Source organism: Acomys minous (assembly GCF_964271855.1).
Source record: "Acomys minous genome assembly, chromosome: 17".
NCBI lineage: Eukaryota > Metazoa > Chordata > Mammalia > Rodentia > Muridae > Acomys > Acomys minous.
In genome coordinates, this window is record NC_140500.1 from 70,452,622 (window position 1) to 70,480,379 (window position 27,758).

Here is a 27,758-nt window from a genome sequence, read left to right on the forward strand (position 1 = left end):
CTGTTGCTGGGTTAAAATTCCTATTCAAGGAGTGTAGAATATGCTGACTTCAACCCTCATGGATGACTTTGAGAGGATCCAGACTTCGGTCCAGGGAAGAAGTACAGATGTAGCTTTTTAAAACTCCAGAGAACCTCTGCGAGTTCGAGGCCAAGTGAGTCCAGGCCAGCCAGAGCAAATACAAAGAAACCCTGTCTCAAGAAACAAACAAACAAACAAAAAGATTGAAAAATTCAGAGAACTAGAGTTAGAAGTGTCTGGGGAATTGGAAAGAGTGACTGACTTGCCTCGATCTCATGATGAAACCTGAATTTCTTCTTGTAGACCAAAGGGTGTGGGTTCTGGAAATGGAAACTACTTCTGGTGAAGACACTTTGAAGATTGTGGGAGGGGCTTAAAATATTACACAAGGGATCGGCGAGATGGCTCAACAGATAAGAGCATTTGCTGCTCTTACAGAACCTCTGAAGGCACCCGTACACTTCTCTCCTCTCTTGAGCAGGGGCAAATAAAACAAATCTTTGTAAATAAAACATCACACAAACTTACTTGAATAAGAAGAATTTGAGAGGCCTGACTCCAATTTTGCAAGCTGCAGAGAAATGTGTTGTAAAAGGAAGAACCAAGATTTGCGTTGAACTGTTGCTTCCTGGTCTTAAGAAATGTCCACAGCCACCACCCTGAGCAGTCAGCAGCCATCAGTGCCAGGACCATGCAGTGGTAAAGGCATCACCACAGGAAAGACTCAGATGATCATTAGCGATTTTAGCAATGATGTGCTGAATTAAGGATATACACTTCTAAGCATAATGCCACCTGTTGTATATGTACCAGACTACAATATAGTATCAAATAATTCCATGTGCCCTTGTAAACTAGGAACTTAGTGTGACATTTAATTGCATTGTCCACGTTGTTGCAGTGGTCTGGAAGTGGACCTGTGATGTCTCCTGGAGTGTGTTTACATATAGTCTGACATTGAGAGGATTAAATCTTCTAAAACTGGCTGTGGAATGGCTGCACTTACCTGTTAATATTCAAAGATCATTGGGTTATATCAGCAGTTCTCAGTCTGTGAGTTGAGACTCCCTTTGGAGAGGTCTCATATCAGATATCTATCCTGCATATCTGGTATTTATATTATGATTCATAACAGTAGCAAAATTACAGTTATGCAGTGACAACAAAATGGCTTTATGGTGGAAGGCGGTCACCACACCATGAGAAGCTGTACTGAGGGGCCACAGCATTAGGAAGGTTGAGAACTACTTTATGCTTTAAATGGTTGGACTGCATGAGGTATGATTTATGCAACAGGCTGTTTGAAAACACAGTCCAAGACCTCAGGTATCTACCTAGGGGAATTTCAAAGATCTAGTTTAGGCTATCATCACAGTTAACCCTCTTTTTTTTTTTTTTCTTGAACGATTTCTTTATTCCTTCCCCAAAGACCAACTGCAATGAAATGAAGTGAGTCAAAGCTCATGACTTATTGTCTTCATAACAACATCGCCTTAGAACTGGATCACTTGGCCCTTTCTCTTCTTATCGCCTCCCAGTTCAAAATGCTCGCACCTCTTAATAGCCGCATCCTCTTAGATCTGCAGTTGGGCTCAACACACTCCAGTCTCAGCACAATCTTCTTTGTAGTTTTAGCCTTTTTGCGGAAAATCGGCTTAGTCTGCCCACCATAGCCACTCTGTTTCCTGTCATAACGCCGCTTTCCCTGAGCATATAAAGAATCCTTGCCCTTCTTGTACTGTGTCACATTGTGGGGCTGGTGCTTGCCACATTTCTTGCAAAATGTCTGGCGGGTCTTAGGAACATTCACCATGTTGGCGGGAGCGTTATCGGCTCAGAAAGAAAGAAGGCAGGCCAGCAACCTTAACCCTCTTTTGAAAAGGTTTTCAACCATATGTAAGTGTTTTCTTTTAAATTATGTGTATTTGGGGGGAGAGGTGCATGAGTCCTTGCCAAGTCCAGAAGAAGACAACAGATTCCCTGGAACGGAAGTCACAGGTGGTTGTGAGCCATCTAACATGGCTGCTGGAATTCGAACTCAGATTCTCTGCAAAAAATAAGCAAGTGTTCTTAACCTCCGAGCCATCTCTCCATCCCTGTATAATTAAATTTTCACTGGTGCTGGTATTACTCCTCTGCTCAGCTTCCCTCACCTTTCAGGCTGAGACTCTGGACTCTGCTTTGGATGGCAGTTGTGCAGGAGAAAAGAAACCATGGACCATGAAAGGACCCTAGAGCTGGGAAGATGGGTGTGGGTGTTCCGGGAGAGCCTGCATGTGAGCACAACAGACTTGACTTTTCTCCTTCACTAGCTCAACTCTGCTCTCTTGCAGTGTCAACTTGAAGGTCTCAGCACCTGTCCTCATGTGCAGAGCAGTCTCCTGAGAGCTTGCCTTGACACAGCACTGTGACCTTTGCTTGCTTGCTTCCTTCCTTCCTTTTTTAAGACAAGGTAGCCTAGGCTGGGTTTGAACTCATGATCCTCCTATCTCAGCCTCCAATGGGATTATGGGTGTGCACTATCATAGTAACACACTTACCTATGTCTATTTCACTATATCTTACTATCTGTGTTAAGAAAATGGTTGCAAGCCAAGAGTGGTAGAGCATGCCTTTAATCCCAGCACTCTGGAGGCAGAGGCAGGCAGATCTTAATGAGTTTGAGGCCAGCCTGGTCTATATAGTGAGTCCAAGACAGCCAGGGCTATTACACAGAGAATCCCTGTCTCGAAAAACCAAAAATAAGTGGTTGTATGTAGGAGTGTACACTTGGGGGGTGACCACGGACACATGGATAGAGGCCAGCATAGCATGCTGGGTACCCTCCTCTATTTCTCTTTTCTCTTGAGATGGACTCTCTCGCTAGCCTAGAGCTCACTGGTTTTTTTGTTAGGTTTCTGGCCAGCAAGTTCCAGCTCCACTCCTGACTCTGAAAGAGGTGGACAGCCACACCCAGATTTTCCTGTTGATGCTGAGGACCTGAACTCAAGCCTTCATTCTTGCACAGCAGGCGCCCCTCCCCACAAGCCCCCAGGAAAGGCTGTTTTCTAACATGCTGTTTCAGCTCATTTTCCCCCTAGACAAGGTGGAAAAGCATGCTGCTGCGGCTGTCTCTGTAAACTGCTGTTCTCTCTGGCCCACTGTAGGAGCGCCCTCCTAAGCCAGAAGCTCCATGGCTGCCTCTTCAAATGTGGTTCGCATGCTGTGACCTAGAAGAATCGTTTCCGGTCTTTGAAGGACTTACAAAACATATACTGTTACATCCCATTTCTGTGTGCATAGGTAAGATGACAAAAAGTACTGTTGATGGGGGGGGGGGGGTGTTGACACTTTTTAAACTCTATTTTATTTGAGGTATTGAAGCTTCTACCTTCCTTCCCCCAACTCCTTAGCTCTGGATAACAGAGAGAGAATGTTAGTGTAGAGATGGGCACAGACCCCTTTACTTCTTCCAGCTATTCAGGGGCAATTGGGTTCTTTGGGGACAGTACAAATCTCCATCAACAGCAAACACGCAAGCATTCTCCACCAAGCCTCTGCGCTGAAATGTTTCTCTCTGCCTCTCTACAAACCACCACACTGTCTGCCCCTGGTCTCCCTAAACTGCTACTCACCACCACCACACACACACGCACACACAGTTTTTCTCTCCAGGCTCTCCTGTTTATCTTCCTCTGAGTCCTAAGCCACGCCCCTCTCCCTGCTGCATGAGGCAGGCTGTTACCAGCTGGCAAAGACCACGCCCCGCAGGAGGCAATTATAAGCTGTGGACGAACTAAAGCCCAAACTAAAATCTCACACTTGGGATTAAAGCAAAACATATTTACATAAGTGAGTTTTCAAAGAAACTAAGACTTCCATTACAGGAGGGGCTAAATAGGCTCCTGAGTCCTGACTTTAATTTGTGCATTCACCTTTTCTCCCAGCGTCTATACTTTTGATGGGGTGGGAATCCCTTTATTTTTAAGACATTATAAGTCAATCTCTTTTACTACAATATCTTGAATTGAATTCTTGGCCCACGAAGTTTGAATATTTCATGGCTATTTCACAGTGTGTGTGTCTGTGTGTCTGTGTGTCTGTGTGTGTCTGTGTGTGTGTATGTGTGTGTATGTGTGAGTGTGGTGTATCCATGAGTTTATCCATTATGTGGGAGAGTGTACTTGCCCATGCAAGCAGGCAGCAATGGAAGCCAGAAGCTGGTGTCTGTGTGTGTCTGTGTGTGAGTGTGGTATATCCATGAGTTTATCCATTATGTGGGAGAGTGTGCTTGCCCATGCAAGCAGGCAACTATGGAAGCCAGAAGCTGGTGTTGGATGTTTTTCTTATATTCCTTCTCTTCCCTGTTTATTGAGACAGGGTCTTTCGCTGAGCCTAAAGTTAACCATTTCCATAGACTGGTTGGCTAGAGAGCCCTTGAGATCCACCTGCCTCGGTGTCCATCTCTGGCTTTTGCATGAGTGCTAGAGAGCAGAACTTGGGTATCCAGGCTTGCACATCAGGCATTTTGCACACTGAGCCATCTTCCCAACCTCGGCCTCATCCCTTTTAAGGCATTCCATAGGCCTTTACATTTTTTAACTTTTTATTTTTAATTTGTTCGCTTTATATCCCGATTGTAGTCACCTCCTGATCCCAGCCTCCCTCCCTCCCCCCCATCCCTCCCTCCCCTAATCCTCAGAAAGGGGAGCCCTCCTCCCCTAACATCTGACCTCAACCTATCAAATCTCACTTGGACTGCCTGTACCCTCTTCCTCTGTGGCCTAGCAAGGCTGCCCCACCAGGGGAAGTGATCAACATGTGGGGCCAGAAGTAGTCCCTATGCCCCATATTATGAGACACACAAGGAGACTGTGCTATCTGTAAACTACATCTGAGCACAGGGTCTAGGTCCTCACCATGTGTGGTCCTTCCTTGAGGCATCAGTCTCTGTAACACCCCCTCCTCTGCCAGGATTTGTTGGCTCCATTGGTCTTGTGGAGTTCCTGACCTTTCCAGGTCCCTCTATTCCACAACTCTTCCATAAGACTCCCTGTGCTCCACTCTGGCTGTGTGTCTCAGCATCTGCTTGGATCTCCTGCTGGGTGGAGTCTCTCAGAGAACCTCTGTGGTAGGCTCCCTTCCTGTTCCTTCTCTTCAGTTGCTTCTGGTATCTATTCTATTTGCCCTTCTGAGTGAGAATTAAGCATCCTCCCTAGGGTCGTCCTTGTCATTTAGCTTCCTTAGGTCTGTATATTATAGTGTGGGTATCATGTATTGTGTGGCTAATATCATTTATAAGTAAGTATAAGCCATGTGTGTCTTTCTGGGTCTGGCTTACTTCACTCAAGATGATCTTTTCTAGTTCCATCCATTTCCCTTCAAGATTTCCTTGTATTTAATAGTATTCCATTGTGTAAATGTACCACAGTTTCTTTATCCATTCTTCAGTTGTGGGATAGCTAGGCTGTTTCCAGATTCTGGCTGTTACAAATAAAGCTGCTATGAACATAGTTGAGCAAATGTCCTTGTTGTATGATGGAGCATCTTTCAGGTATATGCCCCAATTAAAAAACGGGGTATGGAACTAAACAGAAAATTCTCAACAGAGGAATATCAAATGACTTGACTGAGAAACACTTTTAAAAATATTCATCGTCCCTAGTCATCAGGGAAATGCAAATCAAAACAGCTCGGAGATTCCATCTTACACCCATCAGAATGGCTAAGACCAAAAACTCAAGTGACAGCGCATGCTGGTGAGGACATAAAGAAAGGGGAACACTCCTCCATTGATGGTGGGAATGCAAACTTGTACAACCACTCTGGAAATCAGTCTGGTGCTTTCTCAGAAAATTGGGAATAGCTCTACATCTTTACATTTTTTTTTAAGGGGTAGCATATACACTGAAAAGTCAGAAGTACAACTTAACCACACACACTTACACACTTATAAACCACGACTGCTTGAGAAATGGGAAGTGGCAGCGTGTCAGAATCCCTCCCACTTCTTCATGGCACCTCCCTCCTCACAACAGCTCTGAACTGTAACACTGTGGTTAATTCGTGCCATTTCTAAAAGTACCTTTTGTAGTTCAAAGGCATTTGATATTTGGAGGCCTTGTTTTGTGGATCATTAACTCGATTATACAACAAAAATTATCCCTGTGCTTTGCATGAGATTGATTGATTGTATTCTTTAGACATTTTGGCATCGGGATGCATGTGCTAACTACGGGAAATGTTCGATGCAGCTTGTTTATTGGAGGCAAGATTCTGTATGTGATGTCACCTCAAACTTGCTCTGCCATTTATTCCATTGATGGGTTTTTGTTTGTTTGTTTGTTTTAGGTTTTTTGAGACAGGGTTTCTCTGTGTAACAGCCATGGCTGTCCTAGACTTGCTTTGTACACCACCAGGCTGGCCTTGAACTCAGAGAGATCCTCCTGCCTCTGCCTCCCCAGTGCTGGGATTAAAGGTGCGCACCAGCACTGCTCAGCTTCATTGTTGGGTTTATACTCATTCTGTCAGCTTCTGAAAGAAGTGAGTTGAGGTACACTATGTAATGAACAATTTCTGTTTGTAGTCTTACATGTTTAACCACATCTTGTAAAATCATGCTATTCTATGTATATAAAGTTATTTTCTCCAATGTAAATCCTCCATTTCTACATAATTCTCTTTACTCCAAACAATATTTTTTTACTTAAAATCTATTTTAAATTGTTTTTATGTATCTATGTTTATGTGTGGTATGCCACACGTGTGGGAGTAACAGAGGAAGCCAGAAGAGGGTATCTGATACCTTGGCCCTGGGGTTACAGGCAGGGTAAACAGAACTAGGGTCCTCTGTAGGCTCTGTTTCTTAACAATTAAACTTTATTATACAACCCAACTAGCTTACACAAGAGGGAAAAAAGGTTAAAGGGAAAAAAGAGTGAACCCACGGGACGGGTCCTTAGGTGTCTCTGGCCTGTGTGCTGGTCCAGCCTGTTCGCTGATCCATGTGCGCTCAAGCCCAGTCTGAACCTGCTGCAGCTCTCTCCTCTCTGCCGGCCTGAGTCAAGTGTGAAGGGCCATCTCCTTCTCCCATTGAGGGTCGATTAGAAAGACAATAGTCCAGGTGGAATCCCCAGGTCTGCTTCCTGAACTCCAGGGCCAGGATGGCTCCACTCAGTCTATCACAAGGGTTTATCCATGGGGTGCCCAAGGGTAAAGCCCGCCATGACTGCTTTTACCTGTGACAAAGCTTATAGCCTGTCCCACAGTCTTCTGTGCTCTTAACTTCTGAGTCATCTCTCTAGCCTTTGAAAATCTCTTTTGTAATGTAACTTTCTCTAAGTAGCCTTCATCTCCGTATTTCCACAGTCTTATTTCTAATTCTTTGTGTTTTACTGCTACAGTTCAGGTGTATCTTTGGTGAGATGTCGTTGTTTTGTGGAGTGTTAAGTAAATCTCTTTATTCATGGGCAGGTTTTAGTCCATTGTATTTATTTCAGATGTTGATCTATTTCTGTTTTCCAAACTGGTGTGGATTTTTAGCCCCTGGAGGATATTTGGGAATGTCTGGAGATAATTTCTTTGTCACGCTGGGTGGTGCTACAGGTGTCTGGTAGGTAGTGACCCAGATTGTGGCTGAGCACCCTATGATGCTCAGAACTCTCCATGGAAAGGAGCCACCCGGTCCAAAATGGCAGCATTAGTGAGTCTAGGAACTGGCTCGGACTACAAAAAAAAAAAAACACTATTTGATAAGGGCATCAAATATAAATGTCACTTACATATAATACATCAGTTAATGAGATAGCTAGAGGCCATAGCAGAACCCCACATGAAATCTACTCATCAGAGAAGACCATACAGGGGCAGTTAGAAATGGGCCTGAGACACAGGACCTAAGTGCAGAGAAAGAAGAGAGGAGCTGGGCTGACAGACTCAGTAATTCTGGAAGCAGCCATTGCTTCTTGATAAGAGGATAAGGTGGTAAAGTGTTACCCCTGTCTGATGAACTAAAATGTCAGAAGGTGTTAAAGCTTCCATTTACACGGTGTATGCTTTAAAAGTGAGATTTAGGTCTTGACTGGTGATATTTGTCACTCTTAACCTAAACATATAGCCTTTTATGGTTTTCAAGTGCAGGATATTCAGGGGCTGGGGAGACAGCTCAGGGCTTGAGTGTTTCGTGGTCTTCCATAGGGCCTGGGTTCATTTCCAAGTACCCACATCAGGCAGCTCAGAGCCACCAGCAACCCCAGCTCCAGGAATCAGCCGCCCTCCACTCACTTCCCTGGGCACCCACACACATGTGGCATACACTCACACATCTGCATAAATAAAAGCAAAAAATAGAGGGAGGAGTGGGAGTGGATCTGGGGATAGTTACGGTGAGGAGTTGGAGATGATAAAAATATATGGCATATATGAAGCTATCAAATAATAAACATGTTCTATTAAAATAAAAGCAAATAAGCTTTTATGATAAGGCATACATTTAAATATGCCAAAGCAGTAGAGATCGGATAGCAACCGAGAACCTCGGGGAACCTCAGGGAAGTCAGCTGCGTACTTTGGGAATACTTTGTCCCTGGGGGGTCTTTACCCTTCCCTTTTGTTTAATAAGCATCTCGTTTAAGATATGATTAGCTCTTTCAACAACTGCCTGCCCTGTTGGATTGTGTGGTATGCCAGTAATGTGCTTAATATTATAACATGTAAAGAATTTCTTCATCTTAAGGGATGCATATGCAGGAGCATTGTCAGTCTTAATTTGTGCAGGTATTCCCATAATTGCCATTATTTTCAATAAATGAGTAATTACACAATCAGCCTTTTCAGAACTTAGGGCACTTGCCCATCTAAATCCTGAATAGGTATCGATAGTTTGATATACAAATTTTAGTTTTCCAAATTCTGCAAAATGAAACATATCCATCTGTCAAATTTCATTCTTTTTGGTACCCCTAGGTTAACTCCAGCAGGTAAAGAGTTTTGATTATATGTAGGGCACCTATTAATTGTTTCTCTGGCTTGTTGCCAAGTGATAGGGAAAATTGTTCAGTCCTTGTATCATCATACTGGACTTGTTGTCTTAAGTCAGCATGTTGCCCTTCACCAAGCAATTGTTCTTTACTAACATTTATCTCCCTTCTCTGATTTTCTTGTTCCATCCTCTCTGCCTCCCGTCACCACCATGATAACCACTGCAGTCACTGCGCATCTTCTAACACCACTGAAACCAAACTTTCCCAATCTTGGGGAGCAAGTCTGTGCTGCGTGGCCCAGGTACTCAGCATTTGTTTAACAAAAGTGGAATGTAATCCATATCTAACGATTGATTCTTTAAAATGTTTTAAATCTAGCCATTTCATCATAGCCCTCAGCACCATTCTGAGCAGGCACATGTCTTACAGTAACTGGAAAAGCTGATGGTGACTGGGTGACCTTGGAGGGTTCCTCTATGGGAACATTTTTCTCCCAAGACCCTTTTGTTTTTCTGCCGATCTGCTCCTCTAGTTTGTTTACAGCCTCTCTGGCTCCCCATTTCTCGCCAGCCCCTTGCACATGCTGGTGCTCTGACCACCTGGTCCGTGGAGCAGGGCGGGGCAGCAATAGTGGGAAACACTCTCTCTCAGTTACCAGGTTTTTCTCCTTTATCAACAGCGCCATTTGTTTTCTATTTGCTTCGACTTCTACCTTCAGATTTTCTAGTTGTGCTGCCAACTCTGCAATCCTTTCCAGAACGATAGAATTTACAGACCCTTCCAGTTTTTGCATCTTATCAGTCTCTCTTCCAATCTTTTAAAAATGTAATACAGTAAAAGGACCAAGAACAAACAAAAAATTCCCTCTGGATATAAAGCAGGAAAGCACTTTGCAACAGCAGCTGGAATTTTGCTGACACCCTGAAAGAGCATTGCTATATCTTGAAAACCTGTATCTTCCCCTGCAATGTTAGAAACTAAATTACCCATGATGCCCAAAGCACATTGGATGCCACCTGTAGGCTCAATTTTCTTACCAACTATATTTTATTATGAACTTACTAAACAAGCCTACCTCCCTTACAACTCAACTAACCCAAACAATAGGAAAAGGAAAGTAAAGAACACAATAATGAAACCTTAAGGATATTAGTTCTAAGGAACAATTCTCTTGGCATTGTCAGCAGGACCTCAACAAACCAGCAATCCCACTAAAGTTGCTGCTGGGACCTGGAGCAACTGGAACCTGAAGCCTCAGCTGGAGTCCAAAGCCTTGATGCTTTCCCTGGAGCAGTTTTCTCCAGGAGCATCTCTTGAAGTGTTGATGAACAGCCAAAACAATCCCAAGTCTTCTCTCTCTCAAGCCTCTTACTAGGATGTTGTCAGCTGGCAACATCCAAGCTCCCCCAGGAAGTGATTCAACTTCTAAGGGGATAAACATCCTGCTCTCTCACTAGTCTGTTCCCCATTCCACACTTGGGATCAACAAAAATATGTTTATCTCTCCTACACAGGATAGCTAAAACAATATTGTACAATAAAAGATCATCCAGAGGAATCTCCATCTCTGATCTAAAGCTCTACTATAGAGCAAGAGTAATTAAAACAGCATGGAACTGGCATAGTAATAGACTGGTTGATCAATGGAATCGAAATCAAAGACCCAGAAATAAATCCACATACCTCTGGACACTTGATTTTTTACAAAGAAGCCAAGTCTATACAATGGAAAAAGGATAGCATCTTCAACAAATGGTGCTGGTCTAACTGGATGTCTACATGTAGAAAAATGCAATTAGACCCATATTTGTCACCATGCACAAAACTCAAGTCCAAGTGGATTAAGGACCTCAACATAAAACCAAAGACATTAAATCTGTTAGAAGAAAAAGTGGTGAAGAGTCTTGAACTCATTGGCACAGGAGACAACTTCCTAAACAGAACACCAACAGCCCAGGCCTTAAGGTCAACAATTAATAAATGGGACCTCATGAGGCTGAGAAGCTTCTGTAAGGCAGGAGACACTGTCAACAGAACAAAGCGACTGCCTACAGACAGGAAAAAGATCTTCACCAACCCTACATCTGACAAAGGGCCACCAAAATATATAAAGAGCTCAAGAAATTAAACACCACCAAACCAAATAACCCGGTTAAGAAATTGTGTTCAGAGCTAAACAGAATTCCAAACAGAGGAATATCGAATGGCTGAGAGACACTTAAAGAAATGCTCAAAGTCCTTAGTCATCAGAGAAATGCAAATTAAAATGACCCTGAGATTCCATCTTACAGCCATCAGAATGGCTAAGATTTAAAAAAAAAAAAAAAACCCTCAAGTGACAGCACCTGCTGGCAAGGATGTGGAAAAAAGGACCATTCCTTCATTGCTGGTGGGAGTGCAAACTTATACAACCACTTTGGAAATCAATCTGGTGCTTTCTCAGGAAATTGCGAATACGGCTACTTCACTCCTTGAAATATACCTGAAAGATGCTCCACCACACAACAAAGACATTTGCTCAACTATGTTCATAGCAGCCTTATTCATGATAGCCAGAAGCTGGAAACAACCTAGAGGTACCCCAGTCGAAGAATGGATAAAGAAACTGTGGTACATTTGCACTATAGAATACCACTCAGCTATTAAAAACAAGGAGATCTTGAAATTTGCAGGCAGGTGGATGGAACTAGAAATGATCATCCTGAGTGAGTTAACCCAGACTCGGAAAGATACACATGGTATATACTCACTTATAATTGGATATTAGCCCAACATGGATGCCCTCTGAGAGTCTTTACTCAGTGGGGGATGCTGGGACTTACTATTGGGGCTCTAGTGGGGAGATAGAAGGACCCAAAGGGTCCTAGAACCCTACAAAAAGACCATCAAGGCTGGTGGATCTGGACCCAGAAGAGCCTACATAAAGTACTGTACCAACCAAGGACAATGCATGCAGTAAACCTAGATCCCCTATTCAGATCTAGCCAATGGACAATGCATTCTCCACAACTGTGAAGAGCAGGGACTGACTCTGACATGAACTCTGGTGCCTCCTATTTGACTAATTCCCCTTGTTGGGGAGGCTTGGTGGCACTCAGAGGAAGGGGAAGCAGGTTATCTGGATGAGACTGATAGGCTATGATCATATAGTTGGGGAGGAGGTCCCCTTCTGCCGCAGCTCTAAAGGGGGGGGGGAAATAGGGTGAAAGAGGGAGGGAAGGAAGAATGGTAAGATAGAAGTGAGAAGATACAATTGAGATGTAATCTGAATAGAGCAGTGCAGGGAGAAAAAGGGGGCAGCGGTGGGTGAGAGTCTGTGAGGCAGTTTTTACTGGGACAGTTTTAAAGAGGCAGACTAGGCACAGGTGAAGACAGAATGAGCCAGAGAAGGAGAAGGAGCCAGAAGATTAGAACACATTGCCAGAGTTAGTTAGAGGCCAAGCAGAGCAATTAAGTCAGAAGCCAAGAGATGCTGCATTGAATCAGTCAGTTTGGAAAGAATTTGGGCCAAAACAGCTGAGTCAAACCAGACAGGAAGAGTAAGTTTATTTAGCATTAAGTTTCAAAGGCTAAGACATTCTTGGCTTAGGTCAGCAGTTGGTGGTTGGAAGTTTAAGCCCTCAAGGTCCAGGCTTGCAGAAGATTAGATTGTACAGAGGCTAGAAGCCTCCGGGCCTAAGCCTAGGGATAGTTAGAACAGAGAAAAATGTTCTGGGCTCAACCCACGCCTTGAATTTGCACAGCTTGGGTACAGCTCTCATGCCATTCCATCATCAGATGAAATAAAAACAGCATTTACAGGCTACAGAGATGAGAAGGGGCCCTGGATCATCTGGAGCTGGAGTATGGATGGTGGAGAGCTGCCATGTGGGAGCTGGGAGTTGAACCTGGGCCGTCTGAAAGAGCAGCCAGAGTTCTTAACCTCTATGCTATCTCTCCTGCACCACCACCCATATGCTATTTCTTACACTTATTGTATTCTTTTTTGCTTTTCCTTCTGCCTCCAACAGGGGCGGTTTGATATATTTCATGATATTATCTAATATGTGTGTTTATTTTGTTGTGCTTTTATGTAATTTTATCTTAATTAGAACTTGACCTATTGCCTCCTTTAATTATGATTTTTTTGGGGATTTTTTTTTCCTGAGACAGGGTTTCTCTGTGTAGCCTTGGCTGTCCTGGACTCACTTTGTAGACCAGGCTGGCCTCGAACTCCCAGTGATCCACCTGCGTCTGCCTCCCGAGTGCTGGGATTAAAGGTGTGCGCCACTACCGCCTGGTTTTATGATTATTTTAAGATCTGTTTTAGCCAATGTTATGCTAATCATTTCCACTTTCAGTTTTGCTTATACTATTTCTATACATTCCTTTGTTTTTAACCCCTCTATTATTTTTATTTGTTTGATTGTATGTGTTTTGCTGTTAGATTTTGCTTTGTGGTCTCCTTTTAAATTCTTTGCTTTGTAACTGGTTTGAGTAGCAGTGAGTTTAATGTTTTCACACATTTGTTTTTTTAAAAAAAACTGGCAGTAAGCACAGGAATCTCCTTTTAACTACCAGCATATATTTCTTTAATTTCAGAGTCAAAACTTCTTGGATTAAAGCATCTTTTAAAACTGTCTTTCCAGGATCTTTTGAGACCTATATTAACCCACAGCATTGGGAAGGATACGTTAAACCAAAACACGAAGACGAAAAGGATCATACGTGGGGCTTATACTTCCAGTCTTTCCATAAGCTAATCCTTATTAAATGCTGTAAAGAAGAAAAGGTGAGCCACCATTTTTAATTAAAGGGCATGTCCACTGAAGGCCACCAGCTAGTTGTGAGTTATAGATTTGCTTGTGGCTAACAACAGCCAAGTTTAGGAAATAGCTTTAAAAATAAAGATGACGGTTTTAGTAGAATGTGTTTTCCCTGCAGGATAAAAAAAAAAAGCCACCCAGGAACCTTGTCACCTCCTGCCAGCTGCTCACTATTAGGGAAGTGTCACCATTTCACATGTGGGACTGGGGACTATTGGAAGGTTTTGGCAGGGAACTAACCTTAATAACAGGAGGAGACATTTAATGGGCACAAATCTGTAGTCTCCAGACCTGTTTGAAAACTGTTGAAGTAGTCTTTGTGAGAGATCATGGATACATGAGCTAAGACAGAAGTAGAAGATTGCCAAGAGGGCAGGGAATGTGACGAGGGGACAGCTGTGGCTCCCAGGTTCTGCTTGAGTGCCAGTGGGGATGGCTGTACCAAAAACTAAGCCAAAGTGAAAGGATGAAAAGGATGAATGTATCAGATAAAGACGAATGTGCCTGCCACTGCCTGTCAGAGTGGGTGGCAGCTTAGAAACTCCAGAGAGAAGTGTGTATTAGAATACAGATGAGGAGATCAGAAACATTCAGTCGCAAAGCAAAGCCCAGCTCAGGCAGCTAAGAGCTGGTCACTTGCACATGGCACAAATAGCTCCAAAGGATCTAGTGCCCTCTTCTGGCCTCTAAAAGTACCTGCACTCACATGCACATGCTCACAAGCATCCTTCTAAGAGTGAAAATTGGGGTAGGAATATAAAGTGTTCCTCAATCAAGCATAGTACTTCTAACATTTTTTTTCTTTCCAACTTTCAGGTGGTTTTTGCTCTTACAGACTTTGTGATGGAGAATCTTGGCAAACAGTTTATTGAAACACCTCCAGTGGACCTGGCCACTCTATACCAGGATATGTCAAGCAGCACCCCCCTGGTGTTCATCTTGAGCACAGGCTCTGATCCCATGGGTGCCTTTCAAAGATTTGCCCGGGAGAGTGGGTATGCAGAACGGTAAGGTCACATCACAAGGTTGTAGTTATATATGGGGTGTGGGGTGTGTGTGTGTGTGTGTGTGTGTGTGTGTGTGTGTGTGTGTAGTGTGTGCGTGTGTGTGTGTGTGTGTGTGTGTGTGTGGTGTGTGTGTGTGTGTGTGGTGTGTGTGTGTGCGTGTATGTGTGTGTGTGGTGTGTGTGTGTGTGTGTGCGCGTGCGTGCGTGTGTGTGTGTGTGTGCGCGTGTGTGTGTGGTGTGTATGCGTGTGTGTGTGTGTGCGTGTGTGTGTGTGTGTGTGTGTGTGCGTGTGTGTGTGTGTGTGTGTGTGGTGTGTGTGTGTGCATGTGTGTGCGTGCCTGTGTGTGTGTGTGTGTGTATGTGCGTGGGGGGGTGTATGTGTGTATGTGTATGTGTATGCGTGTGTGTGTGTGTGTGTGTGTGTGTGTATGTGTGTGTGTTATCATTCTGTGTTCTCCCCTGTGTGTGAAGCAAGGTTTTTCCATTTAAGTAGCCCTTACTAAATAAACTGGATTACTCAGCCATGGGTATTGTTAGGGAGGGGGTCAAAAATCATAAGTGTGGGTATAAATTTCATCTGACCCAAAGAGAGATTGCCTAAAATCAAGGCACAATCTAGTGGAAATCTATTAGAACTTGGCTGAGTATTAGAACTTATGTAGCATTTAACACATGATTACCAATCATATAAACATAACAAAAGTGAACCTTGCTCCTTATGTTCAACTATGTTTAGGAACAGAATTCTTTATGTTCTTATAATTTCATCTTTCTCAAGATGACCTCTAGCTCAATGGAATCCAAATGAAATTGTTGATATGGCCTAGTCCCTGGACTGAGAATTATAGAGAAATGATGGGTCTCATCTCTTTATTTAGGCTTCATGATTGATATTTGTTAAGCTTCTGCAAAGAAACAGAATCATAGGCTACTACCATGGGTGACAAATGAGGGCAGAGAGAGGGGAGGGGGAGACAGAGAGAGAGAGAGAGAGAGAGAGAGAGAGAGAGAGAGAGAGGAGAAGAGAAGAGGAGAGAGAGAGGAGAGAGAGAGAGAGAGAGAGAGAGAGAGAGAGAGATTATGTATAGAAATTTATTATAAGGAATTGAATCATGCAATTACGGAGTCTGAGGGGTCCCAAGTTCTGAAGTCAGCACCTTGTAAGCTCTGAAGAGCTGGTGGTATATAGCTCCAGTCTTAACTCTTGCATCCATGATCCCTCATAAAGACTAATGGAGATGTTGTTTAAAAAAACATTTGGCACCCAACATGTGATCTTAAGCCAGTGGGATGACAATATACATAAGATGAACTTTGGTGCCTCATCTTGTACATGCAAATCAGTCCTGATAGCTGGCAGATATAAACATAGTTGGCAAAGCCAAAAATAGAGGATAATATAGGTAATAACATCTGAAGCATGAAATATTTCTTAAATGAAAATATTAAAAAAGAGAGATCATGTAAAAAGTTGACAAGCTAGGTCTCATTGTGCACATCTGTAATCCTAACACTCAGGAAGTGAAGAAAGAGAATTTTAAATTCATGGACAGACCTGCAGTGGATGTGAAACTCACTGAGCAAAGACATTTGCAGCCAACCCTAGTGACTTAAGTTCAGCTCCTGGTCCCACACAGTAGGAGGAGAGAACCAACTCATGTTAATTGTTTTCTGACTTTCATATGCACCCCATGGAACCTACATGTGTGCAGAGAATATAAATAAATGTAATTTCTTAATGAATTAAGATCTCTCTATTGCTTACAAATAGCATGAAAGTCTTTCCCTGTCGTTCCACCCAGAGTACAGTCAATTTCACTGGGACAAGGACAAGGCCCCATTGCCGAGAAGATGATCAAGGATGCAATGAAGTTCGGAAACTGGGTGTTTCTGCAGAACTGCCATCTCGCGGTTTCCTGGATGCTGGCAATGGAGGAGCTGATCAAAACCTTCACAGATCCAAGTAAGTTGTGCTTCCAAGCAGTGGCATCAGCCTCACACAGCTCTTCTAGTCCAGACAGTCTAATGGCTGTTCTCCATTACAGTACAATCCCAGTGATTTCTCCTATGGAGAAGAAAGATTTGAGCAAAAGGGATATTCAAATATAGGCCTTTGGACTCCAAGTAAGGGGATAGCCCACTGAATCATTTGCTTCACATTGCGTTCTGTGGGAAAGCCACCTGAGCTTGGAATGTATCTTATGGATATGATTTTTTAAAAAATAGAGAGAGAGGTGGAGAGACGGCTCAGAGGTTAAGAGCACTGTTCTTCCAAAAGTCCTGAGTTGAAGTCCCAGCAACCCAAGGTGGCTCACAACCATCTATAATGAGATCTGGTGCCCTCTTCTGGTGTGCAGGCACACAAGAGGGCAGGATACTGTATAAATAAATAAATCTTTAAAAAAAAAAAACAGGAAAACAGGCTTGGATCAAGAAAAGACATCAAATCTTACCGTATAAAAGGAAAGCGCAGAGCTCAGCTGTGTGGCACATTCCTTGAACGCCTGCACTTGTCAAGTAAAGGCAGTAAGGTTAGGAGAGCACGGTCATGTTTGGCTACATGGAAGTTCAGTGCTGGCCTCGGCTACATATACTCTGTCTACAATAAAACAGCAAAACAGAAATAGAGACATACAGGCCTGGGTGTGATGGTGCACACCTTTAATCCAGGGCTCGGGAGGCAGAGGCAAGTGGATCTCTGTAAGTTCAAAGCCAGCCTGGTCTACATAGTAGACCCATCTCACAAAATAAACATGCAGAACCAGGATGCCATGAGGAGAATATCAAAATGGCCTCCAGTATCTAGGACCCTGTCCCTGGGCCCTTGCCAATTACAGAAGGCTTTCAGAGAAGGGAAGAGCTATATGACCCTTGGCTCCTTTACTCACTGCTGTCTATTGAGGAGACAAGCTACTTCTTTACAGGGTACCCAGATGCCTTGGTCACTAAGTCACCATCCCTGAAAGACTCCTCCTCCCCATCACCACCCCTATATGTTTACATGGAAAATGGTGAGATGACAAGGTCTTCATTACAGGTCATGGTCCAGCATCACAAAAGCAGCCCCTGGCAGCAGGGCTCCTTTGGCTTCTCAGCAGGCTCTTCAAGAAGCCTTAGCCAACTGACAGGAGGTGGGAACGAACTCCCACCCCTACCTAGATGAGGAGTTAGTGGCCAATGATAGCTGCTGGGGGAGGGGGAGCCCACCTTCGCTGAGTGCAGCCCCTGGAAGCTGGCCATGCTTCACTGGGAGTCACACATCCCAGAATATTCGGGCAGCACAAATTAGACTTGATAGGTGGGGGAAAAAAGTGTGTGAAAGGGATCTGGGAGGAGTTCAGGGAGGGCGTGTAAAATGATCAAAACGCATAGAGAATGTCCAAAGAACCAATAGCATATATAGATAGTAAATAAATGAAGGTAAATGCTTTTCATTGATATGTGTGGTTTTGTTATTGAAACTTGCCAGCTTTCAGGCTGCCAAGCCCCCCTGACAGGAAGTCTCGAGATCAACTATTCATACCTTCCTTCGTCCTCGAACACTTAATGGTAGACTTGAAACTTATAAACTGAGTCTTTCGGTGGCCTTTACAGCATTGTTTTCCTTCCCTAAAATAACCTTTTCTGGTTTAAAAAAAATACCCCCTACAATCTATGAATTTTCTGTTGTCTCTGTTTTAAACAGATCAGACAATCAAGGAGACCTTCCGTCTTTTTCTAAGCTCCATGCCCAGCGCCACGTTTCCTGTGACCGTCCTTCAGAATTCTGTCAAGGTAACATATGTGTACAACTAGAGCGTGAGAGAGTTTGTCTTTGAAGGTCCCCAGGGACTCCAGGGACCGAAGACCTTGCAGAGAGCCATGTAAGGGACTGTGTGGCCAGGACGGCAAGGTGGAAGTCGTTAATCATTCTTTCAAATGAGAACAGGCAGAGAAGTGATTTCCCTAGACAGGTCTCATTTTGGCACGCCCTGATCTATTGGCCATTCAACTCCCCCAACTCTTCCCTCTGCAAGAAAATGCTACATGCATACAGAGATGGGAACGGCCCCCTCCTGGAGCTAAGGGGCTGTCTCAGCATTTGGCAGACAAGAAAGCCTCCCGTTGTGGTAAGTCCCTATAAGAGGGAAATCTTTGCACAGGAGAAACAAAAGATGCCTCTTTCCTCCCCCACCCCCATCCTGGGGCATGGTGGGGCAAAGTATGCAGGACAGTTCTGTATTTTGACTTGACCACAAAATCCAATAGAAACTTACTAAGCTTCCCGGCTTATATTTAAAGAGGGAAGGACCCCAAACGGAAATATCCTGTGATGCTATTTCAACCATGATAGCTCTGAGGACCCCACTAGGCTCTGTTCACCATGGACTGTGGTTGAACAAGACAAAAAGTTGTTGCACCAAGAAAATGGCTTGGTGAATAATAGCACTTGGTGTGCAGCCACATGGACCTGAGTTCAAATCCCCAGTACTCATATAAAAAGTCGGTACAACATATATGCCTGTAACCCCAGTGCTATAGAGGTCAGAAATTAGAGAAGTACTGGAGTTTGCCAGTCTCTATCCTTAGCTCCATGGTCAGTGAGAGACTCTGTCTCAAATAATAAATAAAATTGAGCATAGTAGAGCAGAATAGCATCTTTCACCAGCCTATGAGCACACAGGGGTATGAACATAAACACACACACACACACACACACACACACACACACACACACACATGCAATGTGCACACACAAAGTAGGCCTGGCCATGTCAAAAGTGCCCCCATGGGCATCAGTTGTCCATATCTCAGCATCTCCAATCTATGTGTGCTATCCAGAAATAACACAACCCTATAAAATCACCCTCTCTGCTGTGTATGTTGTTTCCAAATCCAGGTAACCAATGAGCCTCCAAAAGGCTTGCGTGCAAATATCAGGCGAGCCTTTACTGAAATGACAGCCTCATTTTTTGAAGAAAATATACTTGGAAGGAAATGGAGACAACTAATATTTGGAATTTGTTTCTTCCACGCAATTATTCAGGTACACTCCATTCTGCTTTTCTAGAAAGATCTGCTAATTTCTATTTATTTGCATGAATGAGTATGTGTCCAGGTGTGTGTATACTCATTTACACGCCATGAGGTGAGTTCTTGGTCCTACCAGAAAAAGGGCGCTGGATCCCCTGGTGCTGGAATTAGATGGAGCTATGAGCCTAGAATCACCAGGGAAGAGTCTCGGCAAGGTTGTCAAGAGCAGCTTGGCCTATGGGAGACCGTCTTGACTACTAATGGATATGGGAGGACACAGACCACTACGGGTAGCACCATTCCCTGGGCTTGGGCCGTGAGTTGTGTAAAAATAAAGGAAGAGATGAGCATCCTCTCTGCTCTTGCCTATGCACACAATGAGGTCCGCTGCTCCAAGTTCCTGCTGCTGTGGCTTACCCAGAGTCGTTGATGGTAGCCTGGAGTTGAGAGTACAGATCAACTGGTCCTCTCTTAAGTTCCCCTCCCCCCTCCCATTAGGGTATTTTTGTGCCAAACTCTAGGTGGGCTTTTTCTGTTTTGTTTTACCCTGAAGAACGGTCCCTTCTGATAGATCTGCCAAATCTAACAGAAAACCAGATTTTCCTTTAGCAACATGGGGAACATTGGATGAAGATGTGTTTGGCATGTTTGGCAAAGGCCTGGCTGAAGCTGAACCAAATGTTGTCATCACTGAGTGCAGTACGGAGGTGCCCACCACTCAGGGAAACTTTTGTTTCTTTCAGTACTGAAGATTAACCTCGTCGTCATTATACAAAATTAGCTTCATCAAATTTTGTCTCAGGTTGGTCTCACCTTCTATTCTAGGAGAGAAAGAAGTTCGGCCCCCTTGGCTGGAATATCTGCTATGAATTTAATGACAGTGACAGAGAATGCGCCTTACTGAACCTCAACCTTTACTGTCACGAAGGAAAGATCCCCTGGGATGCGCTAATTTACATAACTGGTCAGTACCGTGCCCATGGCCAGGGATTCTGGCCGCGCAGGCGCAGCAGAGCTATTGATTTACACCTTCCAGGCCCCTGTGAAGACTGTGAACACCTCAGTGTTTAATGTTGCCAATGACAACTGATGTCCCCACTGAGAACTTACAGTAGTGACTAAGTGCATCATGGGAATATTTGCCCATAGAAAATTAAGGAGACATTTCTCATCAATAACAATAATACCAGATGTTGTGTGTGTGTGTATGTGGGTCTATGTATGTGTGTGTGTATGTGTGTGGTGTACATACATACCCATATGTGTGATCATGCATGTGCATACATGTGAAATCTAGAAGCATCCAGTGTATTGCTCAATCACTCTTCACCTTATTTTTTTAATGTTTTGAAATTTTCATACACATATCCATATCTTAATCATGTCTGCCTCCATCCTCCCCCCTCCTCCTCCCCTTAGGCAGAGTGGGAGCCATTTTTCTTTGGGGCTGTAGTCGTCACTGGTAGGACTCGATCTTAGTTTCTGAGGCAGGGTCTCTCACTGAACCTGGAGCTCACCTATTTGGCTAGGCTGACTGGCCAATGAACTCTGCCTGTGCCTGTACCCTCTCCCCCTGTCAGGTGCTAGGAATGCAGACACAAGCCATCAGGCCTCGCTTTTCTGCTGGGTTTCCCAGTTCAGCTTCTTAACCCTGGCGCACCAGGCACTTAATGACATCCATCTCCTCAGCCCCAGGCTTACTTTAAATATTTAACATGAGTCAGTATGTTAAAGTCTTACATCAACCTTGAAATATCATACATGAAATAGTAAAGTGTGCCAATGAATCAAGAATGTTCCCAAGGCATTATATCAGCATTAAAAACCATTCAGTGTGGTTCCTTTCTGCTCACTTTTTTTTTTTTTTTTTTTTTTGAGCAACCCTGAAGCATGCTAGGTGATGCATCTCTGGAGAGAGAGAGGCATTGCAGCCATAAATTTGCGTTCCCCCTGACATAATCTCTGACAGGCAAGCTCTCTCTTTCACTTGGGATCCGTCTTTTCCTTCCTGGCTTGATAACAATAATTTATGAGGTGTGTACAGATCGACTGTCTTTCTATAAATGTAAGGTTCCCTTTTACTCAGTGAGCTCAAACGAAAGCAATGTCTCATGGAAAATACGTTTTAGAACCTGATAGTCACTGGGGTCAACACTCGGGAATATTCTGAAGCAAAGGAAAAAAAGGAGAAATCCTTCAGTAAAGCACAATGGCTTTCATTTCTGTTATTTGGAAAAAATAAAGTAAAATACTAGTACTGAGAAGATGGCTCAGCAGCTGAGAGTACTCACTGCCCTTGCAAAGGATCCAGGTTCAAGTACCAGTACCAACATTGGAGGTCTTGTTCCAGATGAGCTGATGTTCTCTTCTAGCCTCTGTGGGCTCCTGCATGCACAGGGTGCATCTAAACTCATATGGAATCACATACATACATGCATACATGTATATACAATTTTAAAAAATAAAATTAAGCCAGGCAAGGTGGTGTACGCCTGTAATCCTAACACTCAGGGAGGCAGAGGCAGGAGGATCTCTGTGAGTTTGAGGACAGCCAGGTCTATAAATCAAGTCCAGGACAGTGAAGGCTACACAGAGAAACCCTGTCTCAGAAAAACTAAAAATTTTTTTAAAAACCAAAATTATTAGGATAGCATACATATATTAGATTTTTCCACTTTTTAAAAATTGACTTATATCTTAGAGAGACATAGCAATGACTTTTGACAACGACTACATGTGTATACAAATAAATTTATTAGAATTTTGGTATGTTTATTAATGTAAAAAGTCAATAGTAATAGATTTTAAAATGCAAGCTCCCTTTCAGGTGAAATCACCTATGGCGGGCGAGTGACTGACACCTGGGATCAGAGATGCCTCCGAACTGTCTTGAAAAGGTTCTTCTCTCCTGAAACATTAAGAGAGAACTATAAATACTCTGAATCAGGTAAGTGGCTTTTATGGGGGGGGGGGGGGAGTCCCTTCCCTGGGAGCCTCCAGCAGCATCTCTCAGTTGTCCAGCAAATCTTCCTGCCCATCTTCACAGCTTCATCCATCCCACGTCTGACTGTCATGGCCAGTTTGATAGCAAGAACACAATGGTGTGTGTTACATAGCAGCCCCTGTGAATTAGCTCTGTATTAAACTTGATTGTATTACAGCTAAACGCATTTTCAGAGCTCTGGGCTAATGTATTTTTAATATGATTAGAGAACACTTCCATTACCGATATTGAGTAATGAAGATGTACGAATTGGAGGCAACTCATTTTGCATCAGACGGTAGTCAGATGGATGGCCATGGGTGTCGGTTCCTGAGAGGAGGGAATCTGATGACTGCACTGCAAGCTCACAAAAGGTCCTCTTGCCGTGTTGCCAGACACAGCTTCAAGTCAGCCGTGTGGCTTGTCATCATTAGGAAAAGGGCAGTGGCCCTATAGCCAACGCTTTGTGAATGTAACCTTTGATTTGAGGAGCTGGCATCCATTTACCAAGCCAGCACAAAGACAGTTTCTAACATGGGCATAAATTTGGATCCCTTAATGAGACTGACTTCCAACAGTGTCCAGAATCCATCTTGTCTCCATACTCTGAAAAGAGTGCTATGCTTATCTCTGATGCTCAAGGCCTCAAGAAAAATCAGTGTAACTGTGGGGCTGGAACAGTGGCTGGGCAGTTAAACAGCACAAACTGTTCTTGGAGATGACCTGTGTTCTGTTCCCTGCACCCATGTTGGGTGGCCCGCAATCACCTGTAACTCCAGCTCCAAGGAACGCCCTCTTTCTGCACTCACACCTACATGCCCATGGGAAGACACACATACATACAGATAATTTTGTGATTAAAATAAAAACCAAGCCAGGCAGTGCTGAGCCATTTCCTACACACGTGTCTTCTGTGATTTTTTTAATGACAGGCATCTATTTTGCCCCCTTGGCTGACAGCCTCCAAGAGTTTAAGGACTACATTGAAGATCTGCCTTTGATAGATGATCCAGAAATTTTTGGAATGCATGAAAATGCTAACCTAGTTTTCCAGGTATGTAGTCTTTCCGCTTGAAAGATGTATTTACCACCCTTTTCTTTCAGCAATGGTTTCAATCCAGCTTGGTACCTTTGGAATCCTTAATGAGACTCATCTTCCAATAGTATCCAGAATCATCCTGGGCTCCATACTCCGAAAAGATGCAGATTCTAATCTCGGATGCTCAAAGCCTCAAGAAAAATTATTAATACAACTGGACACAGCTTTCACAGAATCCTAAGCCGTGTGTGTGTGTGTGTGTGTGTGTGTGTGTGTGTGTGTGTGTGTGTTCCCTTCTCACACCACACTGGCCACTTTTGGCTCATGTTACACAGAGTCATGAGTGAACATGGTTAGATCAGAGCTACAGTTATAAGTACCCAAAGCATCTCTTGGGTTCAGATCCTATGTACACCTATCCAGGGAAGATAATTAACCTTGCTCTGTCACTGGCTCCAAAACAGTGGTTCTCAACCTGTGGGTTGTGACCCAAATGGCCTTTTCACGGGGTCACCTAAGACCATCAGAAAACACCAATATTTGTGTTATTATTTATAACAATAGCAAAATTACATATGTGAAGTAGCTGTGAAAATTACTTTATGGCTGGGGGCGTCACCACAACATGAGGAACTGTATTAAAGGCTCGCAGCTTTAGGAAGGTTGAAAGCCACAGCTCTAGAGTATGGTGGATTATTTTTACTCCTCTGTCAAGATCTTTTGATACCCGCCCCCTTATCTGAGAGTAATCTGAACTCATGTGACATTTGACAGTCCCTCATGACACTGGGCACAACTCACCTTCCCCAACTTCATGCCATCTTAGGCTGTGTCGAGGGCTCTAGATATCTCTAAAAGTCGAGGATTAGATTCTTTTTGAAGAGGTCGGGGCAGAGAGATCATCTTCCTTTTCAATTTAAGTTTTGCCCGTATTCATGTTAGAAGGTGATGTCTACCTCAGTATCCAGGGCTCCAGGGACACTGGCATGTCCAGAAAGCACACCACGAGATCAGTGTTCCAATGCCTCACTTCATGTTGGCCCACAAGGACACTGCTCCTCAGAGTGATGTGTCATCGTTTCTCTTGGTCTACTTTCAGGAGAATGTACTTGTGGCTAAAACCTTCTATTGACTCCACTGTGACCTCAGACTGCTTTTCCTAAAAGGTGGAGAGGGGGGAATAGACAAAGGGGAAAAAAGCGTGGGAGGGCTGGCCCAGCCTCGTCTTGAGGACAGCTTTGGGAATAACTGCCCACCCACTGCCAGGCGGCACTATGATCCAGGCACGGCGGCTTTTGTCTTTTCCCTTGGTTTCAGCATGACTAGCAGAGCCGACAGTGTAATGTGTCCCAGACCTGCTTTTCTCGGCAGCGTTCCTTCTTCCACAGTTCTGGATTCGCAGCCACTTTCCTTTGAGCAATTGTCCCTTTCCTCCCACGAAAGTCTGAGAAGATGAAAGTTGAAGAGCTGGCCCAGCAGTTCAAAGCACTGGCTTTTCTTCTAGAGGGCTTGGGTTCCATTCCCAGCACCCACATGGGCAGCTCATAACCATCTGTAGCTCCAGTTCCGAGCGATTCAGTGCCACCTGTTGGCCTCCACATACACGAGTGCACATGGTACACAAACATGCTGGCAAACCACCCATAATATAATTAGTGCACAGAGGTAGGTGTGTGACCTAAGATTAACCAAAGTTGACACCTCCTCCCTCTGCCACTCTAATTGCTCCAAGAGGTACCCAGATGTCTAGCACAGTACACGCAAACGCTGAGTCTCAGGGAGGGTCCTCTGGAACCATTGGATGGGATGTCATATCTGCAGTTATCTATCTTTCCCTGGATAAGCCCAACCCCTGCCCCAGCCACCAGGTAGGGGAAGTTCATCTGCCACAGGAAAACAGTACGAGCTACCAGGAGCAGAGCAGCTGCGCATATGCAGAAGAGACAAGGAGGCCTCTGTTTATACCTGCACAGGGAACTCACAGCGCCATCTCCACCCTGCCAAGGCTCCAACTGAGCCACAGAATTAAACTGGCATTGTTGGTACAGATTCACAGGAGAAAGGTTTGCAGATTTAATATAAGCTTTGTGTGACTCCAGTGACAAATGAAGCCCAAAGAAATGGCAAAACCTACGCCACTTGGTATTATGTTAAACACAGGGAAGCAGTGTGGGGCAGTGAATGAGGTATGTCGGAGGGCAGAGCAAGATACAGATTGTTTTGTGTCTGTTATTTATTATTGTTGTTGTTGTTGTTGTTGTTATTGTTGTTGTTGTTGTTGTTGTTATCATTATTATTATTATTATTATTATTATTATTATTATTATTATAGATTATAATAGAATAATGTCATTCCCCTATCCCATTTTCTCCCTTTAAGTCCTTTTATGTATCATGGCCTCTTTTCTTTGTTGTTGTTGTTGTGGTGGTGGTGGTGGTGGTGGTGGGGTGTGTGTGTGTGTGTTCCTAAATACATAAATTCAATCTGTTCATTCTGTATAATGTTACTAATATGTATGTTTTCAGGGCTGAACATTTGATAGAAGTGTGCTCTTCCCTGAGAAGACAATTGGATTTTTTTATAATTTTTTGAGACAGAGTCCCTACACAGGCCCAGGTATCCTGGAACTCACTCTGTAGACCAGGCTGGCCCTGAACTCACAGAGATCACCTGCCTCTGCCTCCAGAGTGCTGGGATTACAAGCATGTGCCACAGGCAAGACCATTGGATTTTAATAAGCTCTCTTCTCTCCTGATACCAGAAGGCCTTCTTTCATGTGGGAGATTTTACCTCCTGTTTCTGGGAAGGAAAAATATTTGAAATCGGTCTTCCATCTGTTTGCAAGTTGCATTGAGCTAGAGAAAAATCTTTATATCAAAGTGGATGGTTATGAACTGGCAAGTTCTTCTTAGGCTGGGTAACTCCGCCCCTTTTGAGCTATGTGGTCTTTTTTGTTGTTGTTTTTTGTTTTGTTTTGTTTTGTTTTTTTGGTTTTTTGAGACAAGGTTTCTCTGTGTAGCCTTGGCTGTCCTGGACTCACTTTGTAGACCAGGCCAGCCTCGAACTCACAGCGATCCGCCTGCCTCTGCCTCCCGAGTGCTGGGATTAAAGGCGTGCGCCACCATGCCCGGCTGCTATGTGGTCTTAACGCAAAGGATTTCTCCCTCCGGGTAGCAAGTTATATCTAAATAAGTGCTTAGTAGGAAGTAGTAAAGGACAGAACGGGCAGGAAGGGGGCAGATCTGTGTCCCAAGTCTGTGTCAGCAGCCCCCCTCTGCTGTCCAACCCTGGCTTTGTCACCCCAGCGCACTGCCAAAATGTCACTTTCTAAAACTGATCCTGAACAAGGTGGACATGAGGGAGAAGTGAGTTGTTCTGAGAATGAGTTTTAATGTTTTATGAAGAAACACAAGCTAACAACCAACCACGGATACTAAGGCTGCCACCCCATGTGTCAAATTCTGCTCGGACAATGAGTGCCGTTGGCTGTCTTCGTGAGCCCCTTGCTGCTGCAAGGATGCTTTGCTAAAGGACCGTGTGGCTGAGAGGTGAAGGAGGCCGGCCTGTGTCCACACAGCTGCTGTGCCTGTCACCCTACTAGAAAGGTTGCCCTATCCTGGAGGGAAAGGAAGGAAGGAGGAAAACACCCTAAAGACACAGTTACCGAGCCAGCTAAGGAGGAAGCTTGCTGAGCTTCCGGTCCACACTCGGGGACGCCCATGTCCATGCTGGGTCAGCTCGGCACAGAGGCCAGGAAAGATAGAGCCGAAACACTTGGCTCAGCTAGGAGAGCCCGTGCTAGCGCTGCAGGCCAAGCCCACTGATTGCCTCTGTGCTGGGCGAAGTCAATGATGTGATTATCGATGGCGAAGCAGCTTTTGCCTTCCTCTCTAATCAATGGACATAAGGTCTCAGTCAGGAAAGATGAAT

General features: G+C 44.1%; 1 protein-coding gene and 1 pseudogene across 4 annotated transcripts in view; one reads left to right on the forward strand and one right to left on the reverse strand.

Annotated features, from left to right (window-relative positions):
• DNAH6 (dynein axonemal heavy chain 6) overlaps positions 1-27,758 on the forward strand; it is a 211,276-nt gene that overhangs the window by 156,009 nt on the left and 27,509 nt on the right. For 2 of the 3 annotated variants that reach the window (XM_084766547.1, XM_084766548.1), the window contains exons 63-71: positions 3,168-3,303; positions 13,610-13,752; positions 14,603-14,793; positions 16,595-16,755; positions 18,478-18,566; positions 19,672-19,818; positions 20,631-20,769; positions 22,633-22,752; positions 23,721-23,842. In XM_084766547.1, coding sequence (XP_084622673.1) covers positions 3,168-3,303; positions 13,610-13,752; positions 14,603-14,793; positions 16,595-16,755; positions 18,478-18,566; positions 19,672-19,818; positions 20,631-20,769; positions 22,633-22,752; positions 23,721-23,842 — 1,248 coding nt within the window. Of the gene's footprint in view, positions 1-3,167; positions 3,304-13,609; positions 13,753-14,602; positions 14,794-16,594; positions 16,756-18,477; positions 18,567-19,671; positions 19,819-20,630; positions 20,770-22,632; positions 22,753-23,720; positions 23,843-27,758 lie in introns of those variants that run through there. The other variant, XM_084766549.1, reaches the window with a different exon arrangement.
• On the reverse strand, positions 1,406-1,878 carry LOC311588663 (large ribosomal subunit protein eL42-like; annotated as a pseudogene). Its single transcript has one exon. The product of its transcript is annotated as a large ribosomal subunit protein eL42-like (transcript).